The sequence below is a fragment of the Vombatus ursinus genome, unplaced genomic scaffold (genome assembly GCF_900497805.2).
Source record: "Vombatus ursinus unplaced genomic scaffold, bare-nosed wombat genome assembly UNPS02009835.1, whole genome shotgun sequence".
NCBI classification, from domain to species: domain Eukaryota; kingdom Metazoa; phylum Chordata; class Mammalia; order Diprotodontia; family Vombatidae; genus Vombatus; species Vombatus ursinus.
Genome location: NW_020949613.1, coordinates 12,600,173 through 12,613,934, shown reverse-complemented (window position 1 = coordinate 12,613,934; position 13,762 = coordinate 12,600,173). Strand labels below are relative to the sequence as shown.

Here is a 13,762-nt window from a genome sequence, read left to right as displayed (position 1 = left end):
ATCTATCTATCTATCTATCTATCTATCTATCTATCTATCTATCTATCATCTATCTACATACAATATTCCCCTCCAACTACCCTAATACTGACAAAGGTCTCATAAAATTACAAATATCATGTTTCCATGCAGGAATGTAAACAGTTCACCTTTGATATGTCCCTTATGAGTTCTCTTTCCAGTTCACCTCTTCGTGCTTCTCTTGAATATTGTACTTGAAAGTAGAATTTTCTATTCAGTCCTGGTCTGTTCATCAAGAATGTTTGAAAGTCTCCTATTTCACTGAATATCCATTTTTTCCCCTGAAGTATTATACTCTGTTTTGCTGGGTAAATGATTCTTGGCTGTAATGCTCTCTCCTTTGGCCTCCAAAATACTATATTCCAAGCCCTCCAGTCCCTTAAAATAGAAGTTGCTAAATCTTGTGTTATCCTCATTGTGTTTCCACAATACTTCAATGGTTTCTTTCTGGCTCCTTGAAATATTTTTCTCCTTGACCTGGAAATTCGGAACTTTGTTTACAATATTCCTAGAAGTTTCCCTTTGGTTATCTCTTTTAGGAGGTGATCAGTGAATTCCTTCAATTACTATTTTATCCTCTGGTTCTAGAATATCAGGGTAGTTTTCCTTGATAATTTCTTGAAAGATGATGTCTAGGTTCTTTTTTTTTATCATGGTTTTTAAGTAATACAATTATTCTTAAATTATCCCTTCTCATTCTATTTTCCAAATCAGTCATTTTTCCAATGGAATATTTCACATGATCTACTAATTTTTGCGTTCTGTAGCTTCTGTTGTATCAAGTTTCATTATATGATGGAGTCATTTAGTTTTTGCTTGCCCAATTCTACTTTTTAAGTTGTTTCCTTCAGTGAATTTTTGTACATCTTTTTTTATGTGGCCAATTCTACTTTTCAAGAAGTTCTCTTCAGTGAATTTTTGTGGCCCTTTTTCCATTTGCTTTTTAAGCAAATTCTGCTTTTTAACCATTAACCTTTCTGCTTTTTAAGGTGTTTTTTTCTTCAGTATTTTTCCTCATTTTTCCAGCTGTTCCCTCTTTTTTCATGATTTTCTTTTTAACTTCCACTTTTTTCCTGTATTTCCCCTCCAAATTTCTTCTTTGATTTTTAAATTTTTTGAGCTCTTCCAGGAATTCTTTTTGTCCCTAAGCCCAATTCACATTTTTCTTTGATGCTTTGGATGTCGCAATTTTGACTTTGTTGTCTTCTGAGCTTGTATTTTGATATTCCCTGTCAATATAATAACTTCCTATGACCAAATGATATTTTGTTTTTTGCCACTTTTCCAGCCTTTTTCCTGACTTTTAACTTTATGTTAAAGTTAGGCTCAGCTCCCAAGGTAAAGGGTATACTGTTGCAAGATTTAGGTTTTTTGTGCAACTGTTTTCAGATGTTATTCTAGGGAAGGGGTCTATAAGTTTTCAATTCTTTCTGGGTGGTATGATCTAAGGAAAGGTGTGTTTACTATCATCTTGCCCTTCGATCTAGTCAGTGAGAGACAGCAAGCACTATTTTTCTTTCTGGAACTGTGATCAGGGTCCCCAGTTCTTTGAGATTGCAAGCTATGGTGTTTTATTGCTCTTCCTCACCCTGGAACTGTCAACCAGGACTGCGACCTGGATCTAAGTGTGGGCAACGCAACAGAGACCTGCATCCAGTGTCAGCAAAGGGACCCCTGTAATCTCCTTCTGAACAGTTGTGTGATCCCCTGATCATATCTGGCCTGAGAGCTCCAGAAGCTACCACTGCCAGTGTCAATTCAGTCAACCCCAAAGTCTACTGTTTGTTTTCTGATCCTGACCTGTGCTAGCATAGCCTGCACTATATTGTTCTCCACTGTAACCATGCTGCAATAAACATTTTATGATGACCCTCTTAGTTGTCTTGGACTGGACAATTGTTTCACTCCATCCTTTTGTGGGCTCTTCCACTCCATATTTCATTTTGACATATTATTTAAAGTTGTTTATAGGGGGATTTGGGAGATTTCAGGGAAGTACCTACCTTTTCTCCACCATCTTGGTTCTACCTTCACTTTTTTTCCCCATTTCATACTCATGAAGTTGATTCTCTATAATGCAAATGTAAGGCTTTGTGTATGTCACTATTATATATCATCTTATTTTATTTTGACCTTCACTTAGTCTGACCTTTTTTGGATTCTGACATGCTCATGTGGCATATTGCTACCTTTTCTAGCTTTGTTTCACTGGAAAATTGGATAATCATACCAAGTAAACCTTTTTTGTAAGGCACTGATAAAACTGACAAAAAAAAAAAAAGACAGGACCCATGCTTGATGCATAGGAAATTCTATTCAAAACCTCACTTTTCATTGTCAGAGGCTCACTAATGCGTACCCTTTTGAATATGACCATTAAACTCATTCTGGATATGTTTAACTATACTATTATCACCACTACATTTACCCATTTTACTTACAGAAATAGTATGAGTGACTTTTACCAAATGATTTCCCTATTTCTAAGTAATCATGTACATAATATTTCCCTGCACTACTCATCTAGTAATTGGGGGTGCAGGGGGAAAGAAATAGTCTTAGTGTAGCATGACAAGTTTTTGATAAAGCTATGTTGCATCACTGGCAACATTAGTATTCACTAAATATTTCTTTAATGGTATATTCTAGAATTGTGTTGGGAATGGAAGACAAACTCACTGACACACAATCTGTAAAGTTTTCTATACTCTTATTTCTTCCTTCCATTTTTCTTGTGATTAGAGAGAGGAAAATGGAAATAATTCTAAAATGCAACCTTACTTTCCCACTTTGGTGGTTGTTTGATTTCATTCATATGGGCATTCACTCCAATGATGCAGATAGTAACCCATCTATGTTCCCCCACTTCTATGACTCTTGTCATCCCTTCTCATAAATACTCCACAAGGATGTCTAACCAATATTCTTATGGGTTTGCTTTGGATATCTTGATACTATGGACATTTCAGTAAAGCACCCTTTCTATAAATCTAACAAGACATGATTCATGAGTGGTCCACCTTTTAGTTTTATCATTCATGTCCTTGATGATATTCTTGATGCTTTTTCTCTTACACAATTATTCACTGATAATCTTTCATAGTTCACTCACACCTATTATGCACCTCTCCATTGATGTTTTGGTTAATGGAAACTTTTGCCATATATATTTGCCATATACTCTGATTTTAGTCACTTGACAGTGATACTATTTTCATTACTTTGAAGACATAGCACAGACTCAGAGACTAATTACTCCAAAATATTCTCACAAGGCTGTTAAAAGTAAAATATCTTCATAACCTTTGGAAAAAATAAAGGTGACAATGAGGTATTAAAATCCCACTGAAATATTCTGAGGGGAAATAGCAATGCATAATTTATTACAAAAAATGTTACAAAAGCAGATTAAACAAGCATTACATTGTTCTGCCAAGAAGACAGTAAGCTTTTTCATAGACCTTCAGGAAACATATGTCTAGTCTTACCATAGCTTTTTGCAGGGATTTAATGTTTCTTGAAACATCACAAAAATAGTTGTCCTAGGATGTAAAAGTCATAAAATCCTGATGCCATAGACAGAAAGTCTTGTAGATAGGTCAGGAGATTGATTGATGATATTTTTAAATGACAAAATATAATATTGGTAGAGATTAGAATAAAACCTATTTATTTATTTATTTCTATATTTATTTATTTTATTATTATTAAGCATCTACTATTTCTTATTAGTAATTATTAATTATTTATTAATTAATGATAAAATTATTAATAATAATTTATTATAGTATTTATTTATACTGTTGATCAAAATGTGAATATATGAATTTTTAAATTAAACCCACATATATTTTATATATGTATAACTATTAATAACATTCAAAACTATGATGTTTCCCATAACTGTGTAGTAAAATTGTTATAAGAAAAAATAATGTAGCTACATGAACCAGATTTAAAAGAGCCTTATTTGTAATGGCAAAAATGAGGACAAATCCCATGTTTCCAGTGACTGGGGGATGAATAATCAAATTGGGACATGTTAATATATTGACCTCTTCTTACCCCATTAAGATAAAAATTAGGAAGAATACAAAGGAACATGGGAATACAGAGGACAGTATGAAATATTAATAAAGTAGAAACTAAATGCATTTCTCCCTCCCTCCCTCTCTCTCTCTCTCTCTCTCTTTCTCCACATAGAGGTAGATATACATATAAAGACAGTGATAGATATCTATTAGATATCTCTCTCTTCATATATAGTAGATATAGATACAGATATTTCTCTTTCTTTCCAAGTAAATATTTTAATCATTTTATACAAAATGAATACTACAAAAATGAAAATACAATGTACAAATACTAACTGTAAAAAGTTAACAGTTGGGGTGGGAAAAGGATGTGGCAAAGATGATTGAAACTTTGGCCCTCATGATCACATAATCTAATCACATATTTGTTTATTAACTTTCCTCAGTTGAAGGAATCCAGGCAGGGTCAGAATACTACACTTTACATTGCTAGGTTTCTGGTTTCTGTTCTAAACAGACATTTACCTCTACCCAGATGAGTACAGGATAGACAATTCTAGAAGCAATAATGCTAGTCTTTTCTACTCACTTATAACTGCTATTAAGCAAAGGATAGCAGAAACAACCACAGATGATAAATGAAAAACCAGGTGTGGAAGAAACCATATCGAGAGAGGGAGTTCAACTAATACCTAAACATACATATGTATGTACATGTATATACACATATATGTGTGTGTGTGTGTGTGTGTGTGTGTGTGTGCAGCCAAAACTTTCAGAAAAATACTAAGAAAAATAATTTATAAAGGATCTTGGGGGAAATATGACATTTCCCCCTTTCTTGAGAGCATTAATATGTCTCACCCACTTTTCTTTTAAACAAAGTATATGCAATGTCAATTTTGTTTTTATAAATGTTCATTTAAATTCTCGTTAGTGCATTTGAATACTTATTTTTGAAGTTTATTTCTTTTAGAAAAGCTCTTTTCAAAGATCTAAGCATTCATCAAAAGTATCTTCTGTCAAAAACACAAAAAGAAAAAAAAATGCTTACCCAAATGATTTTCTATGGCACACCACATCCTTAAATACTACATATCTCATTTAAAGGTGTAGACACTATAGAATCCTGTTTTCTATTTATTTCAGCATTGGACTTGCTAAAATAAAATTCAATTTCAAAGGCTTTCCTCAAAAAAAGGTGTCGGACACATTAAAATTGAATGTTTTTCTATGATGGTTGCAAATATGGAAACAACTTAATTCAATGTTTTGCTGAGTATTGTTTTAAATGAATGTAACCTGAGGTCAAAAGAACATTAGTATGGACCTCTTTCTTATTGGTAGAGATCAGTGCCCAGTTCCTGCATAAAGTGGAGTTGGAAGAGAGAAGATTTGGTCTCTTGAATTTCTTTGAGTCTCTTCTGTCTCTTCAGGCTTTTCTAGCTTACAGTTTCAAGGGAGAAGGTGAGATGAACAATTCCATTCCCATTTCAGGTTGCTGAGGAGAGAGAAGATTCTAGGAAGAAGCTGACGTGTGAGGAACTGACGGTTTTCCTCATGTTCATTTCTAAGAATGCTATGAAAGACATTTTGGGAAATTTCCCTTTGGGTGATATTTAGTACTCTCTGTTGGTTGAGCTGAATTAGTTTTCTCCCTTGATAGGAGAGCACTTTGTATTGTCTGGCATTAATTCTCATATGTATACATTCCCCTATTTTTATTTTTGTTGATTTATTTGCTTTTTGCTATGTTTGTTCATCACGGAGCTGGTATTTGGTGGGAAGTGAGTCAAGCCTTGGCTAAAAAACTCAGGGTCTTCCTTTCCCCATTAATGAATAGCAATCAAGGGTTAGGTTGAACCTGAAAACTACATCCCATAGATTAATAATATTGAATGGAGCAGATAGATATAATTGTAGTTTGGTACCTCTTCTCTCTGAGGAGAATAAAATGGTAAGTTTCTATCCTCCACCACCTGCTTCTCCTTCTGGAAGAATTAAAGTCCTTCTTGGAGAAAATTTTGGGGAGGCAAAGCTAAAGATACCTACTATTCCATACCTATGATCCATACATAATTCCCCATGCTACTTGTGGGAGACAGCTTTGCTACATGAACATTAGAAATAATGTTAGTCTCTGTCATAGAATAAGTCCTGATAAACAAAAGAACTGGAAGTGGCGAATGTCTCTAAATCACTTAGTGATATCATTGCAATAACTCCAGAAATTGTTAAATCACTAAGAAAACCTCTCCAACAAAATGAGTGAACTTTGGCAAATAACTTGTTTCTTGTTTCTGTCTCTTTCTTTCCTGATTGATTGCTTTCATGGGAATAGAAACTCTCCATTTCTTTTGGATGTGTTTAAGACTGAAAGCTCTTCACTAGATATTAAATAGAATTTTCCCTTATGGTGGCTCAGTAGAAGTCTAAGTTCAGAACCTTCACAGTCATGTCTACTATTCTGTAACTGAGATTCTGATTTTTTTAGCCTTTTTTTTTTGTTATTTGCCTCTCCTTAGCTCTTCTGGAAAGTGAGAAATCATTGTGTTTCTGTCCAAGCAGGTTGCATTATGTTTATGACAAATATGTATTTCTTATAATCCATTGTATTTCCTTTTTACAGAAATAGTTGAATATCTTACATGTTTTAAGGGTATTGTTAAAGTTTAATTGTTATTACTTAAAATCATTATTGGTATTTTTATGTGACATTAAATCATTAATTTGTCTGCTGGTTGAGAGGTGTCAAACACAACTTCTGAGCTACATTCTTGGGCAAAAAGAGGTCAGGACCAGAACCACATTAAAATTTAATAAGTAATAAATTTAATAATAAAAATGCAACATGACATATATAATGTTAATTTGTGGTTTTCTAATTCAACATGTGCCATGTTCATTTCTATTTAATTCTACTTCAATTTATTCTAAAATTGGTATGTTTAAATGACATAGAGTCTTTATTATGATACCTTCATAGCTTTGTCAGTATTCTAAGCCTGATGGCAAACCACTCAGTAGTCACAGTAGCCCACAGATTTGAGTTACAATAGACATATGATGGATTGGAGGGGGTGTTGGTATTCATAGCATCTTAGTCCTAGTAACTGCTATGTGAAAGGCACAGTAAAAGGTGCTTGTAACAAAAGAGATTTTCTAAATGAGCTTTCAATTTTTGGTAAGTTGAATTTCTATCCATGGCATCTAATTCTCATTCAGACTATTAAAAAAAAAACAACAAAGCATATTTAATACCTTTTCCACAAAAGAACAGCTATTAAAGAACACCAAAAGAGGAAATGTTTGCAATTAAAACCCATTGCTTAATCATCTAATAGTAGATATCTATGCGAAGATATTATAGACATGAGATTATTCATATAAAAACTGTTTCTTTAAAACCATTTAAATTTTTCTTAATTTGGACTTTGGGAAACATTATGACATGCCTTCACATAATGTGAACTTTTGACATATTAGTATAAATAGATGAATGGCTAAAAAACTATTTTATTTCATATTCAATAGGTAAAAATTGTGCAGAAATAATTGGACAGTGTCAACCACATCTCTGTCTCCATGGGAACTGCAGAAATGTGACATCAAATACATTCATTTGTGAATGTGATGAACAGTTTACAGGTAAAACAAATGCATTTTATTTTTAACAGTGTTTTTGGCATTTCAATCTCTGTCCTTTATTTTAAAATGTTTTCTGTACCATTGAATCATGGTATTTTAGTGCTAAAAGAAAATTTACCACTTTATTCAACCTTGGTTTAATCCCTTGGGTTAACATAATTGAACACCTATTCAAAAAAATTAGATAATTCAGAAATGAGTTAGGTTGTTATTTTAAAGCTATTTTTCCATAAAGTTGAAACTTTATTGTGAGTTAAATAAGGAAATACTGTACAAATTATTTTTAAAAAATCTTGTAAGCTATGCACAAAATCCTCATCTAATGTATTATTTGATGACAATTCCATTCTGTTACTCCTATTAGCCAAGATAATTTTTTTCACTTTACACACACACACACACACACACACACACACACACACACACACAATATTACCTTAGCTTATTCTAAATTATTACCACTACTATCTACCTCGCCTGGAAAAAAAAAAAGAAAACAATCGCTTATATTTAAGAAAACATATGGCTGATGCTTGTTAGAGCACTGATTCCCATTCATTGCTTGGCAACGTCTCTGGATGTCTCCCATTAAGTAATTTTTCTCTAAAGTACAGTTCTACTTCATCCTGTCCAAACACCTAATAAACTCCAGGCTCCCTATTGCCTCAAGGATAAATTATAAAAACCTCTCTTTGGCATTTACAGATCTTCTCAACAGGTCTCCTTCCTACCTTTCCAGTCTTCTTCCTTATGGTAACATAAAATTCCCTACCCTCACTTTGTGGTACAAGCACACTGGCCTACTACGGCTTCACAGACACACTATTCTCTCTTCTCTAATCTTTTATACAAATTTTCCCATTATCTAATATACTTTTTCTTTATCTCTTCCCCTTGGAAATTCTGGATTTCTTCAAGATTTGGCTCAAATTCCCCATCCCAGGTGCTATCACCCATAGCTACCAAGTACGCAGCATTTATTTTTAATACTTAATGTATATACTTATATTTGCCCATGTTGTCTCCAAAACTAGGCTGTAAGGTCCTTTACATTAGGGGTTGTTTCACTTTTATCCTTTCTTTCCCAGTACTTGTCACATAGTAACTGTTTAAATAAATGCATATTGTCTGATGGAGGAAAATAATACACACACAAATGCATATATACATTGGTACTCACTCAAACACACAGCTACAACAATAAAAATGGGAAAAAATGTCAAATAATTAAAAAGGAATACATATATTGTGTGATTTGCCAATAGTAGAGCCTGTTTCAGAATCAGAAGGTTGGTACCAGGATGAGCTAAGTAGAAATTTCAAATTTTATCCCTTACAGTGGAGTTTAAATGTGAACAATAACATTATATGACAGTACTCTAGGAGAAATTCTAGGTGAAAAATAAATCAAATAATGTGTTTTTACTTAAATCAGAGAATTAGTATGTGGTAAGGGAAAAAGAGACAGGACAACTTGGGTTCAAGTCTCTCCTTTGACATATTTTGATTGTGTGACCCAGTGACACTCTTACCTCTCAGTTTTCTAGAAAACTTTCTGAGACTACAAGTTGCAAAAAAGGTAGAAGGAGCTTCTCATCCCAAAACAGTAAAATAATAGGTCCAATCTCTATTGCCTATCCCTTTAAATAATTTCAGAATGTCTGTAATAAGGAATGTTTTTAACCAACAGGAAAAAAAATAGATCCCCCTTGACCTCAAGAGTTGCTACATACAATATCAGCAAATTAAACATGTTTCTACATCAGCAGGAATATTGTCATTCTTAATAACAGGAGAGGATAGTCCATTAGTTTTGAGACCACATAAAAATAATTATAACTGCACCACAACCTAAATCCAAGGAGGTTATCAGAAAAAGAAATGGGGGAGGGAGCATGATTTTTGATAGCCAACCACATTACAATGATTCTTGCAATACCAGAAACTTAAAAGGTATATATGTCCTTATAAATATAACAGGAACTTGAAGGAGTGTGACCTACAATTTAAGCTAGTAAGAAATAAGGATACATTTTCTTCACCAAGGATTAAATTAGACAGCAGGTATGACTGAATACACTAAGGCCATGTTAGACTATGTAGATTTAATTCACAAAGCTGAGTGAAAAAAGCATGGTAGAGAACCTCAATGTGACAATTAAAAAAGGGAGACATGGAGGTGACATCACAGAAGGATGAAGAAGAGAGTGCAGATAACAATGGTTTGATGGCTTTAAATGTGGGTGACAGAGTTTTATTGGGAATCATTAACAAAATGAGTCAGAAATACTAGTTAAGTGCCTTTAATATAAGTATGGTATTTAGAATGAGGAAGGTGAATCTATAGTAGGTGACATAATGGATAGATGCTGGACTCGGAAATTAGGAAGACCTGAGTTCAAATCCCCCCTCAGACATGTGTTAGATATGTCACCCTTACAAGTTACAACTTCTTGCAGCCTTAGTTTCCTTACATATAAAATAAACAAAATAATAGCATCTACCTTATAGGATTTTTTTTAGGATTACAAAATAAAGTACTTTGCAAACCTTAAAGTACTGTATACTTTGTTATTATTATTATTATTATTTAAATTGCACTGAGTCCTTTTCCTTAGAACACATTTAAAGAACACATTTTTGTCTAATTCTGGCACCAATTTTTAAAGTATCTTTGGCAAAAGAGAAGTCATTGGAAGGAGAAGAGGCAGTATATTAAGAAAACAAGAAACCACCATACAATGACCAATTGAAAGACCTAGAAATATTTAATCTTGGAGAAAGGAAAACAAGGAGAGGATTATGATAGCTGTCTTCAAGTGTTTTATTGATTACTATGTGGGAACGAAATTAGACTCATTCTACTTGGGGTTGGGGGAAGGAGTATGATGAAAATGTACAGGGATGCATATTATAGCTCCACATTTGTTTTGTTTTGTTTTGTTTTGTTTTGTTTTGTTTTGCTTTTTGTTAGGCAATGGGGTTAAGTGACTTGCTCAGGGTCATACAGCTAGTAAGTGTTATGTGTCTGAGGCTGGATTTGAACTCAGGTCCTCCTAAATCCAGGGCCAGTGCTCTATCCACTGCACCACCTCACTGCCCCAAAACAATTGTTTTTCTTTCTTTTTTTTTGGCTAGGCAATGGGGTTAAGTGAATGGCTCAACATTTGGAAAACATCTATGATGTAGACAAAAAATAAAACAGGATATATCAGAGTGATAGTGAATTCCGTATTACTTTAAGTCTTATATTGGATAATGTATGACCATCTGTCTGGGGAATTTGTAAATTGGCTAGAGGTCAGACTAGATGAATTTTGAGCTATGCATCAACTACAAAATTACATTATTTTATTGCTTTGAAATCTTCATTTTATTTACTTTTCAAATACAAAACAACAACAACAAACAAACAAACAATTGGAATTATATGTCCTGACAAACAAAAACAAAAATATTGGATTAATTTAGACAAACACAATGTTATGTGTTGCTATAGCATCTATGTAATAGTCTCAAGTCACAAAGCCTTAGTCTATTGAAAAGAATAGATGACTTTTTGATCTTATAACATTTTTCCTTTCCCCCTCAAATATTTAGTGCATTCTTATACTGTTTATAACAGGAAAGCACAATACATTTATGAAATAAATTATGAAATACTGTCATATTTTTTTTTGACATTCTGGTTCTTTTGGGAATGGGATCGGTTTGTTCAGTTAGTTAGAACACAGAAATGATGAAGGCAAAAGGCCATTTCTAGGGGCAGCTAGGTGGCAGAGTAGATGGACCACCGGCCCTGGAGTCAAGAGGACCTGAGTTCAAATCTGGCCTCAGACACATAACACTTACCAGCTGCGTGACCCTGGGCAGGTCACTCAACCCCATTGCCTAACAAAAAAAAAAGAAAACCAAAACAAGGGCAATTTTTCTGGGCCCTACATCCAGGCTACTGAGTAGGGAAAGGGGGAATGGAAGGAAATAAACATTTAAGTATCTCCTATGTGTCAGGCACTGTATTAAGCATTTTACAAGGTAAATAGTGTTAGAATCCCCACTTTACTGTTGAAGAAACTGAGGCAAACAGAGGTTAAGTCACATACCCAAGATCACACAGCTAGTGAGTATCTGAGGCTAAATTTGTACTTGTATCTTCTGGACCCCAGGATCCACTCTATCTAATGCTACCTAAGTGTTCATAATGTTGGTAATCAAAGTAAATCCATTTCCAGGACTCAGAAATTAATTCAAAATTCATTGTCATCCTATTCTGTGGTAGCTTCTGTGTATGAAAATCCAGTCTGTCCTTCAAGAACAAAGGAGAAACCACAACTTGTAAGTAGTCTGAGATGCCCCTAAATGGGGACCCAGCTGGTCAGTTCCAGTTGGGCAACTCAACTCGACCTCTTCTCTCCCCTAACCACAGGTTGTTTTGCCCAAAAGAAGGTAAATTTCGATAGCCAAAAGCTACCCAGTTACCTCTAGGTTTGCTGGCTATATTCTTTCTCAAACACCAAGCTTTAAACCCAATTCACTCTGGGGATCTCATGGATTGGACAATAATAGGTCCCTGCCCAAGCACCACTTAATGGTTATTTTTGGGCCTTCATGACTCAGCGTGAATGTAAATAGTAACTGTTTCTCTTTTGGCCACAACCCTGAAGGTCTTGTCTTCCCAGTTTGATTTTTTTTTTTTTTTTACTAAAGGGGCCATTCTTTGACTCACTTCTTAAAGAAGTCTCTTTATTGAAATTGCCTCACTGAAAGTGAGAACCTGAAAAGACCGTTTTGCTTAGCAAGGTCTCCCACTGCAACCTGGGTAATTTCCAGTGGTCTTGATGAATATCTGGCCACTGGACCCGGATATCTCTGGAGAAGGAAGTGAGGCTGGTGACTTTGCACAGCCCTCCCTCACTCAAATGAAAGTCAATTGCAAGTCATGTCATCATCTCTGATGTTGTGGTCCTCTTCGAGAAAGAAGAACAAAAAAAAAATACAATGAAAATCCAGTATTTTAAATATCAGGAGAAATAGTAGCTTAACCATTATTAACCAAGAGTAACAAACTACTTTTTTCAGGACTTGCCTTTAAATAATATCTTAAATTGTGTATTAAAAGTACTGCTTTTTAACTTTTTTATTTTTTAATTATTTTTTATTAATTTATTTGTTTTTAGTTTTCAACATTCACTTCCACAAGATTTTAAGTTCCAAATTTTCTCCCCATCTTGTCCCTCCCCCCAACCCAAGATGGCATGCATTCTGAATACCCCTTCCACTAATCTGCCCTCCCTTCTATCTCTTCCCCCCTTCTCTTATCCCTTTCCCCTTCTATTTTCCTGTAGGGCAGGATAGATTTCAATACTCTATTTCCTGTATATCTTATTTACCATTTACATGTGAAAAACATTTTTTTAACATTTGTTTTTAAAACTTTGGGTTCCAAATTTTCTCCCTTCCTCCTTCCTCACACACACTCATTGAGAAGGCAAGCAAATCAATACAGGTTATACATGAACAGTCATGCAAAACACTTCCATAGTAGTCATGTTGTGAAAAATTAACTATATTTCCCTTAATCCTATCCCATTTATTCTATTTATTCTATTCTCTCTTTTGACCCTGTCCCTCCTTAGAAGTGTTTGCTTCTGATTACCTCCTCCCCCCAATCTGCCCTCTCTTCTATCATCCTCCTGCTCTCTTGTCCCTTTCCTCCCCTATTTTCCTGTAGGGTAAGATAGATTTCCATACCCAACTGAGTGTGTATGTTATCCCCTCCTTAAGCCAAATCCAACGAGAATAAGATTCACTTACTCCCTCTCACCTTCCTCCATTCCCCCTCCACTGTAAAAGCCTTTTCTTGTCTGTTTTATGTGAGATAATTTACCCCATTCTACCTCTCCCTTTCTACTTCTCCCAGTATAATCCTATCTCACCCCTTACTTTTATTCTCCAGATATCACCCCTTCATCTTCAACTCACCCTGTGCCCTCTATCTATCTATCTATCTATCTATCTATCTATCTATCTATCTATCTATCTATCTATCTATCTATCTA

General features: G+C 34.4%; 1 protein-coding gene across 1 annotated transcript in view; it reads left to right on the top strand.

Moving 5' to 3' along the window:
* The window catches only part of EYS (eyes shut homolog), a 294,766-nt gene that overhangs the window by 21,313 nt on the left and 259,691 nt on the right, over positions 1-13,762 (top strand). The window contains 1 exon segment of the mRNA XM_027852899.1: positions 7,590-7,703. Coding sequence (XP_027708700.1) covers positions 7,590-7,703 — 114 coding nt within the window.